This window comes from Ipomoea triloba, chromosome 5 (assembly GCF_003576645.1).
Source record: "Ipomoea triloba cultivar NCNSP0323 chromosome 5, ASM357664v1".
In the NCBI taxonomy this organism is placed as follows: Eukaryota; Viridiplantae; Streptophyta; class Magnoliopsida; order Solanales; family Convolvulaceae; genus Ipomoea; species Ipomoea triloba.
The window spans coordinates 22193956-22210540 of NC_044920.1; the positions used below are offsets into that span (position 1 = coordinate 22193956).

Genomic DNA, 16585 nt, shown 5'->3' on the forward strand with positions numbered 1-16585 from the left:
TGGAGGAAAGAAAATCTGATATCTTGGTGAAGAGAAGGAGAAAAATGGGGGAAAGAAGAAACGAGAAAACAAAAAAAACAAGAACAGAATGGCCATCCATTAAACCCAAGTCCAATCTTCAGGTCACTCGTCTCAAAGGGAACGATCTTCTCACTGTATGTTTACATTTTCTCTTCTCCAATTCTTTTTTTTTTTTTTTTTTTTTTTTGGGGTAATTTTTGGAGGGGGAGGGATAGTTTATGAATTGAACTATTCGTAATAAGTTTTAATGCCCTTTTTTGATGATCTGCTAAAATTTCCATTAAGAATTTGATGTAATAGCATCAAGCCATCAACTGCATAAGTTTCCTGACCTTCTTTTGAGAAATCTCTCAATTAGGTATTATCGTGTTAGTTAATTTATGGGTATTTCAGTTTATCAGTATAAATATTTTTTCCTAAAAAGATTCATCTTAGCCTGCTGATATGAGCTTTTGTTGCTTCCTTGATGCAACTATTGAACTATGTACTGTTAGTTTTATACAAATATTTCGCCTCACTTTAGCAATGTTAATGAATCCGACGTTTATCTTGCTTAGATGAGTCTATTGGAGCTAAATCTGCTAAATTCAGAGACTGTAAATTTGCATTGTCCAGTTATCATTGTATCAGCTATTCATTTCAGAAATTACATCCTTTTCAATTTAAATTTTTATTCTTTGGCTGTAAAAGACGATCCTTAAGATTTGTAGTATTTCTCTTTGTATAATTTATTGCTTTTTTTGAGGTGTTTAGGTGAAAAATTACTTGACTTCTGCTGAATCGAGAGCTTTCGTTGAAGCAGCAGAGTCGATTGGGTTTGTTCACCAGGGGAGTCTTGGGCCTACATGGGGTGAAGCTTATAGGGATAATGATCGTATCTCTATGGATGATCCTGATCTTGCAGATGCAATATGGAATTCAGGACTTAACAAATTGTTTTCTGATATTAAGATTCGTGGAAAAGTTGCAGTTGGATTAAATCCAAACCTTAGATTTTACAGGTGGTGATCTTTTTGTTCCAGTCAGCACTTTACTCTTGTGGGCTATATGCATACTGAATTGTGGATCCTTTATACCCTGAATGGAATTACATGAATTTTGTAGGCTGAGAAAAAGTATATAGGAAGGGATATGCATCAATTCTTATATTGAGATAAATCCAGTAATTTATCACTATATGTTTCATATATAAATAAGTCATTGTCTTATTTTCATATTGTCCTTTCGTTTTATGGTAATCATTTTAATGTCGGTGGTTTGGCTAACGTAACTATGTTTACATCTACATCTATAATTAACACTGTAGAAAATTGTATTTCACCAACTAGATACAAGGTTGGTCAGCGTTTTGGACGGCATATTGATGAAAGCGTTGATCTTGGTGGTGGGAAAGTCACACACTATACGTTGTTAATATATCTAAGTGGAGGAGCTTTCAAATCCAAGACTAAGGTTGATAAGAATGCTCAGGATTCTTTGACTGAGCCCCTCGTTGGAGGAGAGACTGTATTTTATGGTCCAAGAAATGCTCTGGTGGCCGAGGTACACCTTTCTCTGTCTTGCTGTTGCTGCTTTATTTTCCTCTTATAGCTAATTAATTAATAGTTTCCAAATAATTAAGTTTTGTTGTATAAATTACCCATCATGGCTGGTGTTGATTGAGGATTGACAATTGCTTATACTATTCTGAGTTTCTTGCTTTTGTTAAAAAGCACATTGCAGCTAATATCCTATGTTACTAAATGCCTACTTCTGCAGATACCTCCTACAGAAGGAATGGCTCTCTTTCACCTTCATGGGAATAAATGTATGCTTCATGAAGCACGGAATGTTAGTAAGGGTGTCAAATATGTATTACGATCGGATGTTGTATTTGCTTGACCATATATAAGCATTCTCTAGTTGATTGTGTTTTGGATGTTTAATTTTCATGTTTCTGTCTTGGTGTCTGTCCAACTTATGTTTTGCTCACGAACTCCATTTGTAAGCTTTCACAGTTTTCAGATTTTGTTTGAAATATCTCCTTGTAGAGTATAACATATTAGATAAGTTTATATGCATGTAACTGAAGTTTTCTCTGACCAAAAACATATCCGAAAGTAGTAGCACTTCAACTATTGAGAGATATTCCTGACCTCTGGATGAATGCCTTGTTTAACTAGAATTCTTTCTGAAAAACAGAATAAACTTACTTTTCAAAATTGTAAAATGGGTAGCTTATAGTGAAACACTGTTGTCTATGGATGTTTTAGTCTTTCAAACTTCAGAATGCTATAGTACCTTCATAAATTATCAGCTGAGGATATAATTTTCCTTTGTAATGATTGACTGGTTTTGTGTAGATTGATACAACTGATACATTGAATCTGACAGAACATCTAGTTGATATAGTTTTTGCATTAAATCTGATGGAAAGTTGGTGAAATATAAAATATATCAAATAGACTCTAATTAAATAAAGGATTAGTGGTCTGGATGGTGGTAAAGAACCACCACTCACTAGAGAGGCGGAAGTTATGTGCATAAACAGTCAAATAAAGAGAAAAAAGAATATTGTTTAGTGAATTTGATATATTAATGATTACATTGAACTCCTATCTATAAGTTATAAGTATTAAGTAACTTCCTTAACACTCATAATGTGGGACAACTGTGGTTACTGTGCTCTTAAGATAGACTGGGTTCTTATTTTGTTTATCTTTAGAGTGTAATGTGTGCCCGTCTCAATAATGTGGTAAGAAATTATACTCAAGATTTGGTTTTTAAGTTGAAGGTTAGAATGTGTGACTTTGGATAGAACATTTAAACTATACATGTTTATTTATACGTCTTGTAGATAGCATTTTAAAATTATATGAGAATTAAAAGTATTCTTTTTTTGAAAATGCAGAAATATAATCTGAGAGACATAATACACAATTGTCATGCTTTTATTGGTTTCGTGTCTGAAGTCAGTAAAGGGTGAAATATTCTACCGTGCATGTGTAGCAAACTGTTTACAAGGTTATGATTCCAGTAATGCAGACTTTGCAGTATAATAAATCAATATCATATTGTAAATACTTATCATTGACTGAAGAATTTGAAACACTCGATTGATCCCACTCACCAAAACTCCATCTTCTCCCCCTCTCTCTTTCACACTGATATATTTAGTTAACAACTCTGCAGTTTACTCTGACTTCTCCTTCTTCAATGATGTCAACATTTCCAAGCATCACCATTGATGCCACAAACTCTTCAAAGAACAAAGTTTGGTCATCCGCAAACATTTCCACCAACCATTTTGTCTTGTAATCATTATACAGTGCCTGGTCTGATCCAAACACACCATTTCCTGCAACAATTTGTTTGTAGTAGTTGTTGTCAAAGGTTGCTGCAGTAGAGTCTAAGAATTCACCTGCATTTTTGTCCTTGTTTGGTTTTGGGCATTTCTTTTTCAGGGTTTCAGCAAATTCTGGATTCATGCTTGGATCAGTGTCCTGCGATGGGCTGAAATTCCGAAGCCGGGATTCAAAGGAAGAGCAATGTGAAAAACCTAGCGTGTGTCCACCGGAGAGGGCCACCATGTCCTTAATACCCAGACCCCTCTGGAGAAAGCTCTGAATAAGTTGCGTAACATTGAAGGAAGGAGCTGGTAAGTTTATAGTCTCATTCGCCCTTGAGACTGTCCCGTCTTTCCTCCCTTTGAACACACTCCAATATGGACCTCCTGACTGGAAAGTCCAAACAATTGAACTTTTGATTAGTGATTAAACAATATGATAGTTTAGTAGTAAGATAAGCTCACTAAGTGAGAGCTTACAATAGTAACTACGTCTCTTGCTGCAATGGCAACTATGTCAGCACAGGAAACCGTGCGTGGACAAGCTTTTTCTAGTTTTTCTTTAGCTGCATCGAACACATAGAATGCTCCAAGTGAGAGATTTGGAGGACCATCCTTCTCCGCTTGATTTCCTGGTGTAGAGTCCAAGAGTATAGATGCATCACACCCCTGCACAATCATCATTACAATATGTTTCATTTTTGTGATGCATTATGTGTATTACTACCCCTATATGCGAATATTTAAATGTTAGTAATTAATAGCAACTTTTAAGCTGATCAAGAAAAAAAGTGCTCGAGAGTCGATACAAAATTGTCTCATAAAAGAAAAAGAACTCCCCAACAAATTATGTGTACAACCCCTCCAGCACATAAGACAGCCTATAATTATGTGGTATGGATATGTTAGTTATATATTGCTATAGAGAGAGGGGGTAGTAAGTTTACTCTTATGAAGCAGTCGTGGAAAAACATCCTGAGTAGTCGTGCAGGAACTTTAGGGTCAGAAACTGAAGCACTATGAACTGTTTCATAGATGATTTTTTCGGCATTTGGACATGTTTCGTCATAGTAGTTGACATCAAGAAATGCATTAGAAACAGGAATCATGAGGAGAAAAAGAAACAATAACGGAGCCATTAGATTGATATTTAGTGAGAACAAGAAGAAGAATTGGAATGATTAGGCTAAAAGGAGGGATTGATGATTGAGTTTGTAGACAACAGTTGATGTTTTTGGGGCATTTATATGAATAGGAAATGAGTATTAAACAGAATTTGGGTGTTTGGTGCATGGAGATTTAACACTTTCAAGTCACTCAATGGTGTGGAAAATTTGAAGAGGTCACATTTGTGCTTTGGGACAAAGCATTTCCACCTGTATGTACTTTCTTCTAGGGTAAACCTCATTGTTAACAACTAAACTTTTCTCTTAAGCTTTTAATTAACAATGTTGTCCATTAAACAATATTTCCTAATTGTTCTACAACATTGCCAAATTGGTCTCTTTGTTGTTGCCGTATAACATATTAACATATAATTGTAGCAGTTGTAATATGTACATAATTTGTTAACTGCAGGTAGCCAGGTACATAATATGTTAATTGTAGATACATAATATGTTACAGTGCAGATATATAATATGTTAATTGTAGTAAGTACATACGTAGTAATTTATTAGCGGAAACTGATCCCTCACTAGGGCTCCTTTCCTAGATAACAGAATAATGTTCAGATGATAATCATATGTAGATACATCATGTTTTACATAATAATTTGTGAAGGCCTACTTTTCCATGTTCATACTTTTTCCTTAACAATGTGTATGAATGTAATCCCAACCCAACATATATTTTATTAAAACAAAATCAAATTTTAATTTATTTAAATTAATAATTGTTGACCTGTTGCTTTCAGATAATATAGCCCAAGGCTGTAAGTAATAAGAATAGTAGTACAGTAGGTAAGAATGGAATGGAGTACATGTTAACTCTGTACTGGAAATCCATTTTTTTTTTCTTCTAGAGAAAATGTTATAAAAATATTTAAAAATCATGTTGGTGATCATTGTGTTTGTTTATTTCTAACTGTTGAAGTGCAACTAATGTTGTTAAGTTAATGCTAACAGTTCATTATTCTTTTGTCTGCAAGAAAACTCAAGGTTTTCCAAATTTCTATCATTTTATCTAGGGAAATTATACTAACCCCCCTCAAAATTTTCATTATTGTAGTCTAAGCAATATAAGATTATAATAAGTAGTGTTGTAAAAGATCCCGCCTAGGCGCCGATTAATCGTCGCCTACGCGATAGGTGTCGGCCGACTGCCTAACGTATTACCTTAATCGGTGGTTTAGATGGCTGGCCGGCTAGGCTGTCGACTAGGCCGCTTAGGTGCTGACCGCCTAGGCCTCCTAGGCGCCGACTAGATCTCCTAGGCACTTCGTAGGCCGCCTAGTCGGCCGATTAGCTATTATTCTTTTTTTATTTTTTTATTTTTAATATGTTATTTTTATTTTTACTCAAAACAACATCGTTTTGAACGAAATAACCTTAAATTATTCAACTCTAGATTTTTTAGGGTTAATATTTTTTATTTTAGTATTAACTATTAAAGTATTATATACTCCGTAGTTTATAATTATTAATCTTTAAAAAATTTAAAATTCTTAAAACAAAATTTTAAAAAATAAAAATAAAATAAAAAAATACACGAGCACCTACGCACCGATTAATCCTTGGACCTTGCCTAGGCATTAGGCGAGCTTAGCGATTTTTTCAACCATGATAATAAATTTGTACTTTATGTTTCATTTTACTTGTCTTGTTTACTATTAATTGATAAAACTAACTGTATCTTCTTTGATTTTTTTTTTAGTATTTTTTTAAAATCATTTTTAAATTTAATTTTTGTGTGTGTTTAATAGTACGTTTAATATAGTTTCTAAATATATAAATTGTATATACTAATATATTAAAAAAATTACGAAAAGTTGAATTAAAAATAACTTTAGTTAAAGTTTCGTTAACTGAATTATAGACATGAATGGGCCGGGGAGTATAGAGGAAAATGCCTTAGAGAATGCATTTGACACTTATTTAACGAATGGACTAATCTTTAGACATGATAAGAGATAGGAGTAGAGGACGAGATGAATAGTGGTGGGGTTGCACAACTGGTTTGAAGGTTTCATATTGTATAGTCAATGCCATATTTGTTAGAATTGACTTCTTTTATATGTTAATCAATTAATTAACTTTAATGTGCTAAGGCCCAAGAATTGCTAGTATGGAATGATATTCTAAAATTGGTAGAAAATTGTATTGTAGATAATGAAAATTTGAAAAATGATTATTTTTTGAATATAAATATATTTGAATATATTTTAGATAATATTGATATTATCTAATTTGTTTAATTAGATAAATTTCAAAAGTATTTGAACATATCCAAACTTTTCTTATTCTACAACTATAAATATGAGCTCTCATTTATAGAGAAGATATCTTGGAAACATTTGGAAAATTTTTAAAGCTTATTTAGAGATCATTATAAAATGATCTTGAAAATAAAATCCTTTTGAAATTTCCTCCATGAAGATCATGTCAAGCATGTTGATCTAACCCTTCATTGAAGATCAAACCACTTGAGTCTTAAGGCCCTTCAACGAAGAACAAGCTATACATACAAACACTTCTTTGAAAATCAAGCCACTTTAGTTTCGGGGGTCTTTTAATGGAGTCTTTAAGGAATCCAATTGAAGAATTAGGGGACTATTTAGAGATTTTGTACCCGCATTCATACTACTTGTAATCCAACTTTGAATTTTAAGATATAATTCAAATTTTGTATTCACAAATTGGCACGACTAGCAGGACAACTCTGTTTCTCATCTCTTCAAAATCACATATACTTTGATTGGTAAGCGGATATAGCAAACCCTTTATGAAATTTGAAATGGATGAAGCTAAAAGATACTCCTTAACACGAATTGAAATGGTTTTATATTATTCAAAGCTCTTTGGCACAAGTCGAAATGACTTCATATCCTTTAAGACTATTTTGCACGAGTTGAAACGGTCTCATATGTTTTCCTCCTTGGCATGAGTCAAAACTACCTGATATCTTCAAGGTTTTTGGCACGAGTTGAAACGACCTTATATTTTTAATTGTGATTGTCATATGAGTTGTAGTGTCGAGACTTCGTTGCACTACATACTTTTGAGTGCTATATGCTCTCAAGTGGCATGCACAAGTAAGTCTCGAGGGGTATTTGTAGACACAAAATTAGAAACGTGATTATTTTTAATATTAATATATTTGAATACATTTTGAATAATATTGGTATTATATAATTTGTTTAATTAGATAATTTCAAAAGACTTTGAATATATCTAAACTCTTCTTATCCTATAAGTATAAATATTACCTCTCATTTATAAAGAAGACATCCTAGAGAGTTATGAACCTTATTTAGAGCTCACAATGATCCTGAAAATAAAACCCTTCTAAAATTTTGAAAGTAAAACCCTTCTAAATTACCTCCATAGAAATGATGCCAAGCATTTAACCCTCACATTGAAGATTAAGTTATTTGAGTCCGGAGACTCTTCAACGAAGAATAAGTCATACATATAACCCTTGTTATATTTGAAGTATGTTTGACTTGATCTCCTTTATAGGAGTACGTAGGCAACTTAGTAATCTAATTATCTAAGTCTAGTTATAACCAAAACAAGTCCAATTCATGTTGTGAGTCTAGTACATCAAGACAATTATTTGAGGGATCAAGATAAAGATGCACAAGTTAATGCTAAGAGATAAGCATTGCGAACAAGAATCATTGATATCGTCAAGAGCTGGAAAAAGAAACGACAAGAAATCTTGCTATCAAAAACATAAACTAAAGGAAAAAAGAACATTAGTCAATAAAAAGCCTAAAATTAAGCATGCAATCCCTAGTGCTTCTAAGCTCCCTTTTGTATTGTTTAAGCTCTTTTCATCTTCTGGCTTCAACACAATCAACTCTTGAATACCCGAGACAACCGCCTCAACAATTGAAATTGTAGTTTTAGCCTTGGTAACATCTGTAGTAGCTTCAGCAATATAAGTTTCACACCCCTTCATTTTGGCACGAACTAATTTCAATGTTTGCTGTAGTTTATCCTCTTCATCTTTCAAGTTCCTTAATGTCCATGCTGGTCCAGTAAGTTCTTAGCTCGTACAACCTTGTCTTAAGCTTTTTCGAGTTTATTTTTTGTTGAAGACAATGGTATACATCGAGACTTGTTCAACATCTTCTTAGAAATTGTGGATCTTAAATTGTCCTAGTCCTGGGCCTTTTGAAAAACCTCTTCCACCCTAGTTTCTAATGTTATGATATTTATGTCCAATTTTCGTAGATTTGCAACAACATTTTTAGAACTTTCTTGCAAGGAAGAAAAGTGTTCTTCCGGGGTTTCTTCTAACTTGCCACGAAGCTTGTCCAAGATGTTTATGACCACTATTTTAAGTTCTTCCCATTTGAGGTCTTTTCCATCAAAGATAGAGACTTCTAGCCTCTTTTGTTGATTCGTGTGTGGCCCCTTGAAGGGATTCTTTGGCTTTGGTGAACTTAGGGCTAGGGCATTGTTTGAGTGTTTGCTCTCTTCAGTATTACTTCTCACTTTCTTATTTGATGATTCAGTTTCTTTGCTAGTAGGTATCTTTACGTTATCCTGTAGATATGAAAATAGCATATTAGATGCCACCGATGATAATTTAAGATAGGTGAAGGAAGCAACGACTTAGCCTTATTGGGAATGATTGACGCTTATTCTTTTTCCGCTCTAGTGATCTTCTCTGTCACGACTCTCTCCACCACTCGAGTTTGATAATACTACAACGTTTTTTCTTTTGGAATGATGTTTTTCACCATTCTCTAGTATAATGTTCTAGTTTTTGAGATTGGATGTTTGGCCTTCTTGGTAATCCCAGCCTCTGCCATCACGTCGGCCGGGTGGCCAATAGCTTAGTCCAGAACTGAAATGGGCAAAAGAGTAATTTTATTCCAAGTGTAAATCTACCTTTACAACCGAAATGGGCAAAAGAGTGATAATAATTTAATTTATGTTGTTGAGTGGATAGAATTTTGAAGTAGGAGGCCACAAGTTTATAATAGGCCACCACCGAAGAAGGATGAGAAAAAGAAAAACCCGTTTGAAGACCACCTACAACCCAATTGGCGAGATCCCGAAGTTCAAGGGTTGGACCAAAACAACAAGAAAACCTTTTACCAAACTTAGAATTTCCTCGAGTATGAAGAAGAGACTCACCTAGCAGCATATCTATCTTGTTGGCTATGTGCGTTTGTGCTCCTTGTCAAAGCTACAAGACTCATTCATTTTCATACTTTCAAGATGGCTAGTTTGACGACAACATGTAAGAGGTTGAACCTTGGGATCCTGTATTCGCAAGCATTTATAACAACTTGAATGTTATATCACATTCCTATACTCCTAGACAAGCAAATAGTTGTTTGTCCATCCACTATGTATATTGATGGTTGTCATCTTACTTCAACACTCACTTCGCAAATGATTGAGCATCTGCCTCCCCGATGATCACCTATTCTGGGGAAGGTGGTGCAAGATACTACGGAAAAGTAGAGGCTTGTCGCAAATCTTCAAAGCTAATGATGCCCAATGGGTTTGCATGATGCGCTTCTTAATTAAGGACCTCAATTTTCTTGACAACGGGAATGCCAACCCCGTAGACCATGAGTATTTCATATGTCTTCCTTCTAACTATCTCATATTTTAATAGTTAGAATCCTGCATGGCGAAGCCTTATATCCCCATCGGTTTAGCTGACAATTTGGCTACTATTAGTATGGTAGCCTCGGTGTGTTGGGAAAAGAAGACTGTAAAGTTATACTTGCAGGCTGTTTTTGACTTCAGCGCCAATTTACACATAAAGGTTCAAGGTCACAAGTGACATTTCTTGTGATTCGAATTGTGATGAAGAAATACATCTCGCAGGATTATAAGGATTGGTGAAACAAATTCCACGAGGACTACCAACATCAAGGACTTAGCAAGTGATCACTTGATTGATGTGCAACCAGAAGCTAGGACTACCAAGAAGGTCAAATATCCAATTCCAAATGCCAAACCATCATCTAAGAAAAGGGTGAAGAACATAATTCCAAAAAAAAAATGTTATAGCATTATTAAACTCGAGTGATGGAGAGAGTTGTGACAAAGACCATCACTAGTAGCGGCAAAAGAATAAGCGTCCATCATCTCCAATAAGGGTAAGTCATTGCTTCACCTATCTCAAATTATCATTAGTGACATCTAATATGTTATTTACCTCTCGATAGGATAAGTAGAGATACTTGCTAGCAGATAAGCTAAATCATCAAATAGGAAGATAATTGGAAGCAATATTGAAGAGAGCGGACAGTCAAACAATGCCCCAACACCAAGTTCATCAAAGCCTAGAGTTCCTTCGAGGGGCCGGATCAATGGAAGAGGCTAGAAGTCTATCTTTGATGGAAATAACCTCGTACTAGAATAATTTAAGGTAGTGGTCATAAACATCTAGGACAAGCTTCATAGCATGTTGGAAGAAACCCCGATAGAACATCTTTCTTTATTACAAGAAAAGTTTCAAAAATGCCTTTGCAAATCTACAGAAGTTGGACATAGATATCTCACTATTTCCTCCCAAAAGGTTGAATCCCCAACCCCATGGCCTGACAAAGCATCACACTGTCGCTGGTGAGACTCGATCTCTGGTCTTTCCTCCCAAACTTCACCCCTATGACCAGTTGAGCTGCGCATGCGGGCATAGATATCTCACTATTGGAAGCAAGGGTGGATGAGATTTTTCAGAAGGCCAAGGACTATGACAAGTTAAGGTCCACAATTTCTTAGATGATGTCGATGATATCTAAGGGATGTCATTGTCTTCAACAAAGGATGAACTTGAAAATGCTCAAGACGAGATTTTAAGAGTTAAGAAGAATTTACTAGACCAACACTTGACATTAAGGAACTTGATGAAGAGGATAAACTAGAGCAACCACTAAACTCAGTTCATGCCAAGATTAAGGATTGTGATAGTTCTATTGCTGAGGCTACTTTAGATGTTGAACAAGGTTAAAATTGCAGTTTCAAATGCTAAGGCAACAGTTTCTCGCATTCAAGAGTTAACTGTGTTGACGCTAGAAGATGAAGAGAGCCTAAACGAGGCGAAGGGAGCTTCGAGGCATGTAGAGATGACATGTTTAATTTTAGGCTTTTTTTATCGATCGATGTTCTTTTTTCCTTTAGTTTATATTTCTAATAGCAAGATGTCTTGTTGTTTCGTTTTTCAACTCTTGACGATATCAATACTTCTCGTTCGCAATGTTTATCTCTAAGCAATAACGTGTGCATATTTATCTTTATCCCTTGAGTGGACTATACTTGCAATTCAATCACTTAAGCATCAATAACAAGAGAGCTTAATCCAAATCCCTAAATGAATTTAGCTACTCATACTTTGAATTGAACAACAAACACAAATTGAAATGGAAGCTATTGCAATAATGCAATCAGAATTGAATGCAAAGTAAGAAAAACTTAGCTATGATCAAGTAAGAATTGATGATCAATCTCTTAAACACTTTCTTCCAAACTAGAATTAGCAATTGAATCTAACTCAACCTTGCAATGTGAATTAAAATTAAAATGAGAGTTTTACCAGTAAATTTTGTAGCTAGGTTTCGTGGAACTAATACTTGGAACTAATTAATATCTTACTCTCCAATTAAAAACTAACTTTCTCCATTTATACTCGTGAATTTGGTCTGTCACGGCATAAGCCTCGTGACAACATTGCCACCCTCTCCGAAGTTTCTTCCCACAAGAGCTCTCATGACGTGACATCAAGTGTGATAGCAAAGATGGCATGCAGAAATTGCTCTCACGAATCCTCATCATGGCGTGATGCCTAGCGTGCTAGTAGAGATGGCATGCAAAAGTTGCATCTCACGAGGGGTTTCACATGCATGACGGTTCTCGTGATGCCTCGTCCGATTTTAAGCGTATTTTTTTCATTTTGGGTTCAAATTGCCCTTGATTTGGTGTGTTTTGCCTTTGAGCATTGATGTGTTCTCAACCTTGCTTCTTCATGCACTATTGAAGCAATTCATGCCAAATTTGACCAAAATATGAATAACAAAATAACACAAATAAACACCTACCAAACCTCAAACGTGTCTTGCAACGTGGAGTGCGGAGGATGGTTTGGCAGGAAAATTTGACACATAGCAAGATCAAACACATGTATAATTGGGGATGACAAAGCCTTGTGGTCCATGCACTTGCCCATGACATGTGTCCGTGAGAGTAGTATAAAAGGAGGGGTGATGTGTGTAGTTCAGACTATCATAAACTCTCTCTCTCTCTCTCTTTTTTTTTTTTTTTATTACTATTGACTCTATTACTACTAACTACTTTCAAATTGGTAACTGGCAAAGTAGGTAAAACAAGTCATTTTGGATCAAATTGCATGAGTTTGTGTAGTTCAGGGACCCAATTGCATTATTTTTGAGTTCGATGGTCTAATTGCATTTTGGTGTGTAGTTCAGTGGCCTATTTAACCCTTATTCCTAAATTATATATGAAATAATCATTACACAATTAAAATATATAGAGCAAAGAAAGATTGGTGTGCAGAAATACAAACTATGGGCTATATTGATGGATACTAAAAATGGATAGCAACATAGCATATGGAATAAGGCGGAAAGGTGAGGTGACAACCTTGGTCCAAGTTATATACATCTGCCCACTAAGTAGCATAATTGGTAAGGAAATCTAGTCACCCCACACATCCCATCATCACTTCCCAACCTCAACTTCACCACTTCCCTCTTTAAACATCCATACTAAAGTGTTTTGCTTTAATTATTTTATGCCCATCATTTGTTGTGCAGCATTTAATGGGTGGGTGTAAATGTTTGCTTCAAACGTATGCCACTCCATATAATCTTAATTGTCCATTAAATTGTATTCAGTTTTCGCTAATAAACATTTCAATTCTTGATTTCGGTTAGTTGTTTCTAAATATCAGATTTAAGTTTGAATCCCAAATTTAAGAACCTCTCATCACTCCTACTCTAAAAATTTGTGGAGGAGGTAAATCGCGTGATTTATCTCATTTGGAAGTTCCCAAATGCTTGTAGCCATTAATCTTGCTTAAATCAACGTCAAGGATTAATAGTGATTAAAAAAACACGTTGTGGCAATTTTGTCTTTTTTGCATCTAAGTCAAATTTAAGGTGTGTAGTTTTCATTCTTAAGGTGTGTGTGGTTTTGTACTTAATGTGAGTGATTTTTGTACTGCAGGGCTTTAAAGTGCGTTATGTGTTGAAAACTTAAGTGCGTCGATGTAAAGCTTTAAGTGCGTGGTTTTCATTCTTAAGGTGCATGAGTTTTCTTCTTAAGGTGCGTGGTTTGTCTGCTTAAGGTACGTCAGTTGTTGAAACTTAAGGTGCGTCGACCTAGAGCTTTTGGTGCGTAATTTTCTTTCTTAAAGGTGCATTGTTTTCCTTCTTAAAGTGCGTAATTTGTATGCTTAAGGTGTGTCAATTGTTGAAACTTAAGCTGCGCCATTTTAAAACTTAATGTGCGTGGTTTGTGTTCTTAAGGTGCTTTGTTTGTGTGCTTAAGGTGCGCCATTTTAAAACTTTAGGTGCGTGGATTGTGTTCTTAAGGTGCTTTGTTTGTGTGTTTAAGGTGCGTAATTTATATGCTTAAGGTGCACCATTTAATGCTTAAGGTACGTCTTTTTGAGTTAACCGGGAAGCTATACCTGTACCTGAACTGAACCCTTCCATATATATATATATATATATATATATATATATATATATAGTGAAGAATTTGGAACGTCCGTTTTTCTGAGTTTTAGAGCTGGCTAGCTTAGCTTTGAGGAAATATATATGGAATTTTCAGACGGTGAAGCAATTTACAATGAGACAACTTTCGCACGGTTGTCATGCGTCTTTGTTATTGTAACTAGATAATACATATATGCAAATAAGGATAATACATATACATACTTTTCTCAACCTATTGAAGCACTGACAAAAAGTCACTATCTCAGGTTTAAACTTCTGACTTTTCATTTGGGAGAGCTAAGTTATACCGTTTGACCACAAAATCTTTGAGAACAGTTTGAGATTTTACCACTCCCAATATCTTTATTACCAAAAAAAAACATAGAAGTATAAAACTTAATAACAAATAATTATGAGAAATAAAATATTTTTTTTCCTTTAAAAAAGTTATCACTGTGAAATATTGGTAAGAAGTAAATTAAATTATTAAAGTGTGAGCTGGTTTATTAGTAATAAGTAGAGTAGTGCTCCATTAGCGAATAATTTTTTTTTTGGTTAGACCATGTGGTGTCCTCATAGGAGGCACCTTTAAGCCCGTACCATACTCAGCCTAATCCCCATTCGCACCGGGCCGGCCCAACTAAGGGGCAAAGTGCTAGCCAGATTGGTTTTTCCGTAAAAGAGGGGGTTCAAACTCCAGACCTCTCTTAAGGGACAAGAGTGCTCGGCCACTCACGCCAACCAAGCTGGTTTCCATTAGCGAATAATGATTGCCTTATAATGAAATAATATAAGCGCTTAAATTGTAGATTCAAGCCCTCCAAATTAAGGACTAATGATGACCAATCAAGGTTTGGGTTCACGTCTTGATTATATTGAAAACGGTAGTACATTTATGGAAGAAGGATGCATGGATCATGGATGACAGCACACGTTGTTGTATTCACAAAAATCATTGTATACATAAACTGGTAAATCTTGCTCATTTGTCACCCATGATTTACAATTTTGAAGAATCCATTAGTGACTTTTTTCATCAGAACATGTGGGGGAGTATTAATTGTTGGAAATTGAATAGATATTAGTTTTTATTCTCCGTTTCTTTGTAAAAAAATGTATATTGAATTTGAACAAAATATTTCATTTATTTATTACGTCGGCGAGAACTACGTTGCAAAATAAGCGACGTTATATGTAAAAAATAACCGATATTAAAAGTGTTTTTTTAGGGCGCAACTTTATTTATTTATATACCGCCACCTTTTTGAGAGGCTTATTGAACTTGGTCCTTTATTGACCCCGCCCAACAATCTCCTAACCAAGTCAAACAGTTAATAGATAGTGGTCAAATAATTCAAAATTTGCTGATAAGCTAACTATGTTACCAAACAGGACCATAGAATAGGTTGGTTTTTCATAAATATCACACTTTCCCTCATATATACATATTACAATTTCTTTTATAAGTAATTCTTCAATCCTAATATTACATTTTGATTTAAAAGTATTACATTTTTCATTAAAAGTAACACATTTTTCCTCACAAGTATTACATTTTCTCTCCCATAAGTAACAACCAATCAATTTATTCATAGTTAGTATTATATAATATTGTCATAAGTAACTCTTCAATCCCTAAATATTACATTTTTATTTAGAAGTATTACTTTTTTTCATAAAAAGTATTACCCTTTTCCTTGTAACAAACAATTATTTCTAATTAAATTAGTATTACATTATTAGATTTTCATTTTGATTCAACCGGTCTCATCTATGAAATGGTCTCATAAGACACTCACCCATAATCATTCTTATCATCAAAATTTCATTTCTAATAGTTGTAAACTCTATATGCCTTCATGTATTTCAATCATATCATTTTACTTTTTTCTTTTTGTTGTTTATTGGACTTTTTTTAATTGCGTACTGTATATTTTAATAACTTGTAAGATGATACAAACAAAATAGTTTTAGTGTGGCCTAACCTCAAATTTGGAAGAAGAGCAGCACGCATAAAGTCATCAATTAATTGAATGACCAAGTGTACACAAAGAAGACTTATAAATTATAGAGACTAAGAAAACAATTCAATTGGCTTCTAGATAAATTCTTCATTTACAAGTCTAAAGTCTTCTATTAAAACCATTTAATTTCTCATAAATATGTTTAGGCAATAGTGGACTTACATGAAATATTTAGGCTGACGGGGACCATAATATATTTGTAGGGTCACACTTGTGTGAGACCGTCTCACGGATCCTTATTCGTGAGACGGATCAGGTCGGGTCAAAGCATCATGCAAATGTCATACTTATATGTGCAAATCTCACACTTATATGCTCAAATATAACACTAATCAAAAATATAAT

At 34.5% G+C, this 16585-nt stretch overlaps 2 protein-coding genes across 2 annotated transcripts; one reads left to right on the forward strand and one right to left on the reverse strand.

The window, feature by feature from the left end:
• Positions 1-2081, forward strand: LOC116019344. Its single transcript, XM_031259513.1, has 4 exons — positions 1-155; positions 775-1022; positions 1350-1563; positions 1780-2081. The coding sequence occupies exons 1-4, from the start codon at positions 45-47 to the stop codon at positions 1900-1902; spliced, it is 696 nt and encodes a 231-aa protein (XP_031115373.1). The 5' UTR covers positions 1-44; the 3' UTR covers positions 1903-2081.
• Positions 2082-2930: 849 nt separating this feature from the next.
• On the reverse strand, positions 2931-4563 carry LOC116019248 (peroxidase 66). The gene is made up of 3 exons (XM_031259395.1): positions 4294-4563; positions 3827-4015; positions 2931-3737 (listed from the first exon to the last, which is right to left on the reverse strand). Exons 1-3 carry the CDS (start codon positions 4483-4485, stop codon positions 3174-3176), a joined length of 945 nt encoding a protein of 314 aa, XP_031115255.1. The 5' UTR covers positions 4486-4563; the 3' UTR covers positions 2931-3173.
• Between the last annotated feature and the right edge of the window lie 12022 nt (positions 4564-16585).

Excerpts from the sequence above, each read along its gene's own strand:
- LOC116019344 (XM_031259513.1), top strand. The coding sequence starts at position 45 with ATGGGGGAAAGAAGAAACGAGAAAACAAAAAAAACAAGAACAGAATGG. Across the intron at positions 156-774 it reads AAGGGAACGATCTTCTCACT|GTGAAAAATTACTTGACTTC; the intron begins GTATGTTTACAT and ends TGAGGTGTTTAG. Across the intron at positions 1,564-1,779 it reads GAAATGCTCTGGTGGCCGAG|ATACCTCCTACAGAAGGAAT; the intron begins GTACACCTTTCT and ends CTACTTCTGCAG.
- LOC116019248 (XM_031259395.1), bottom strand. The coding sequence starts at position 4,485 with ATGGCTCCGTTATTGTTTCTTTTTCTCCTCATGATTCCTGTTTCTAAT. Across the intron at positions 4,016-4,293 it reads TCCACGACTGCTTCATAAGA|GGGTGTGATGCATCTATACT; the intron begins GTAAACTTACTA and ends ATGATTGTGCAG. Across the intron at positions 3,738-3,826 it reads CAAGAGACGTAGTTACTATT|TCAGGAGGTCCATATTGGAG; the intron begins GTAAGCTCTCAC and ends TGGACTTTCCAG.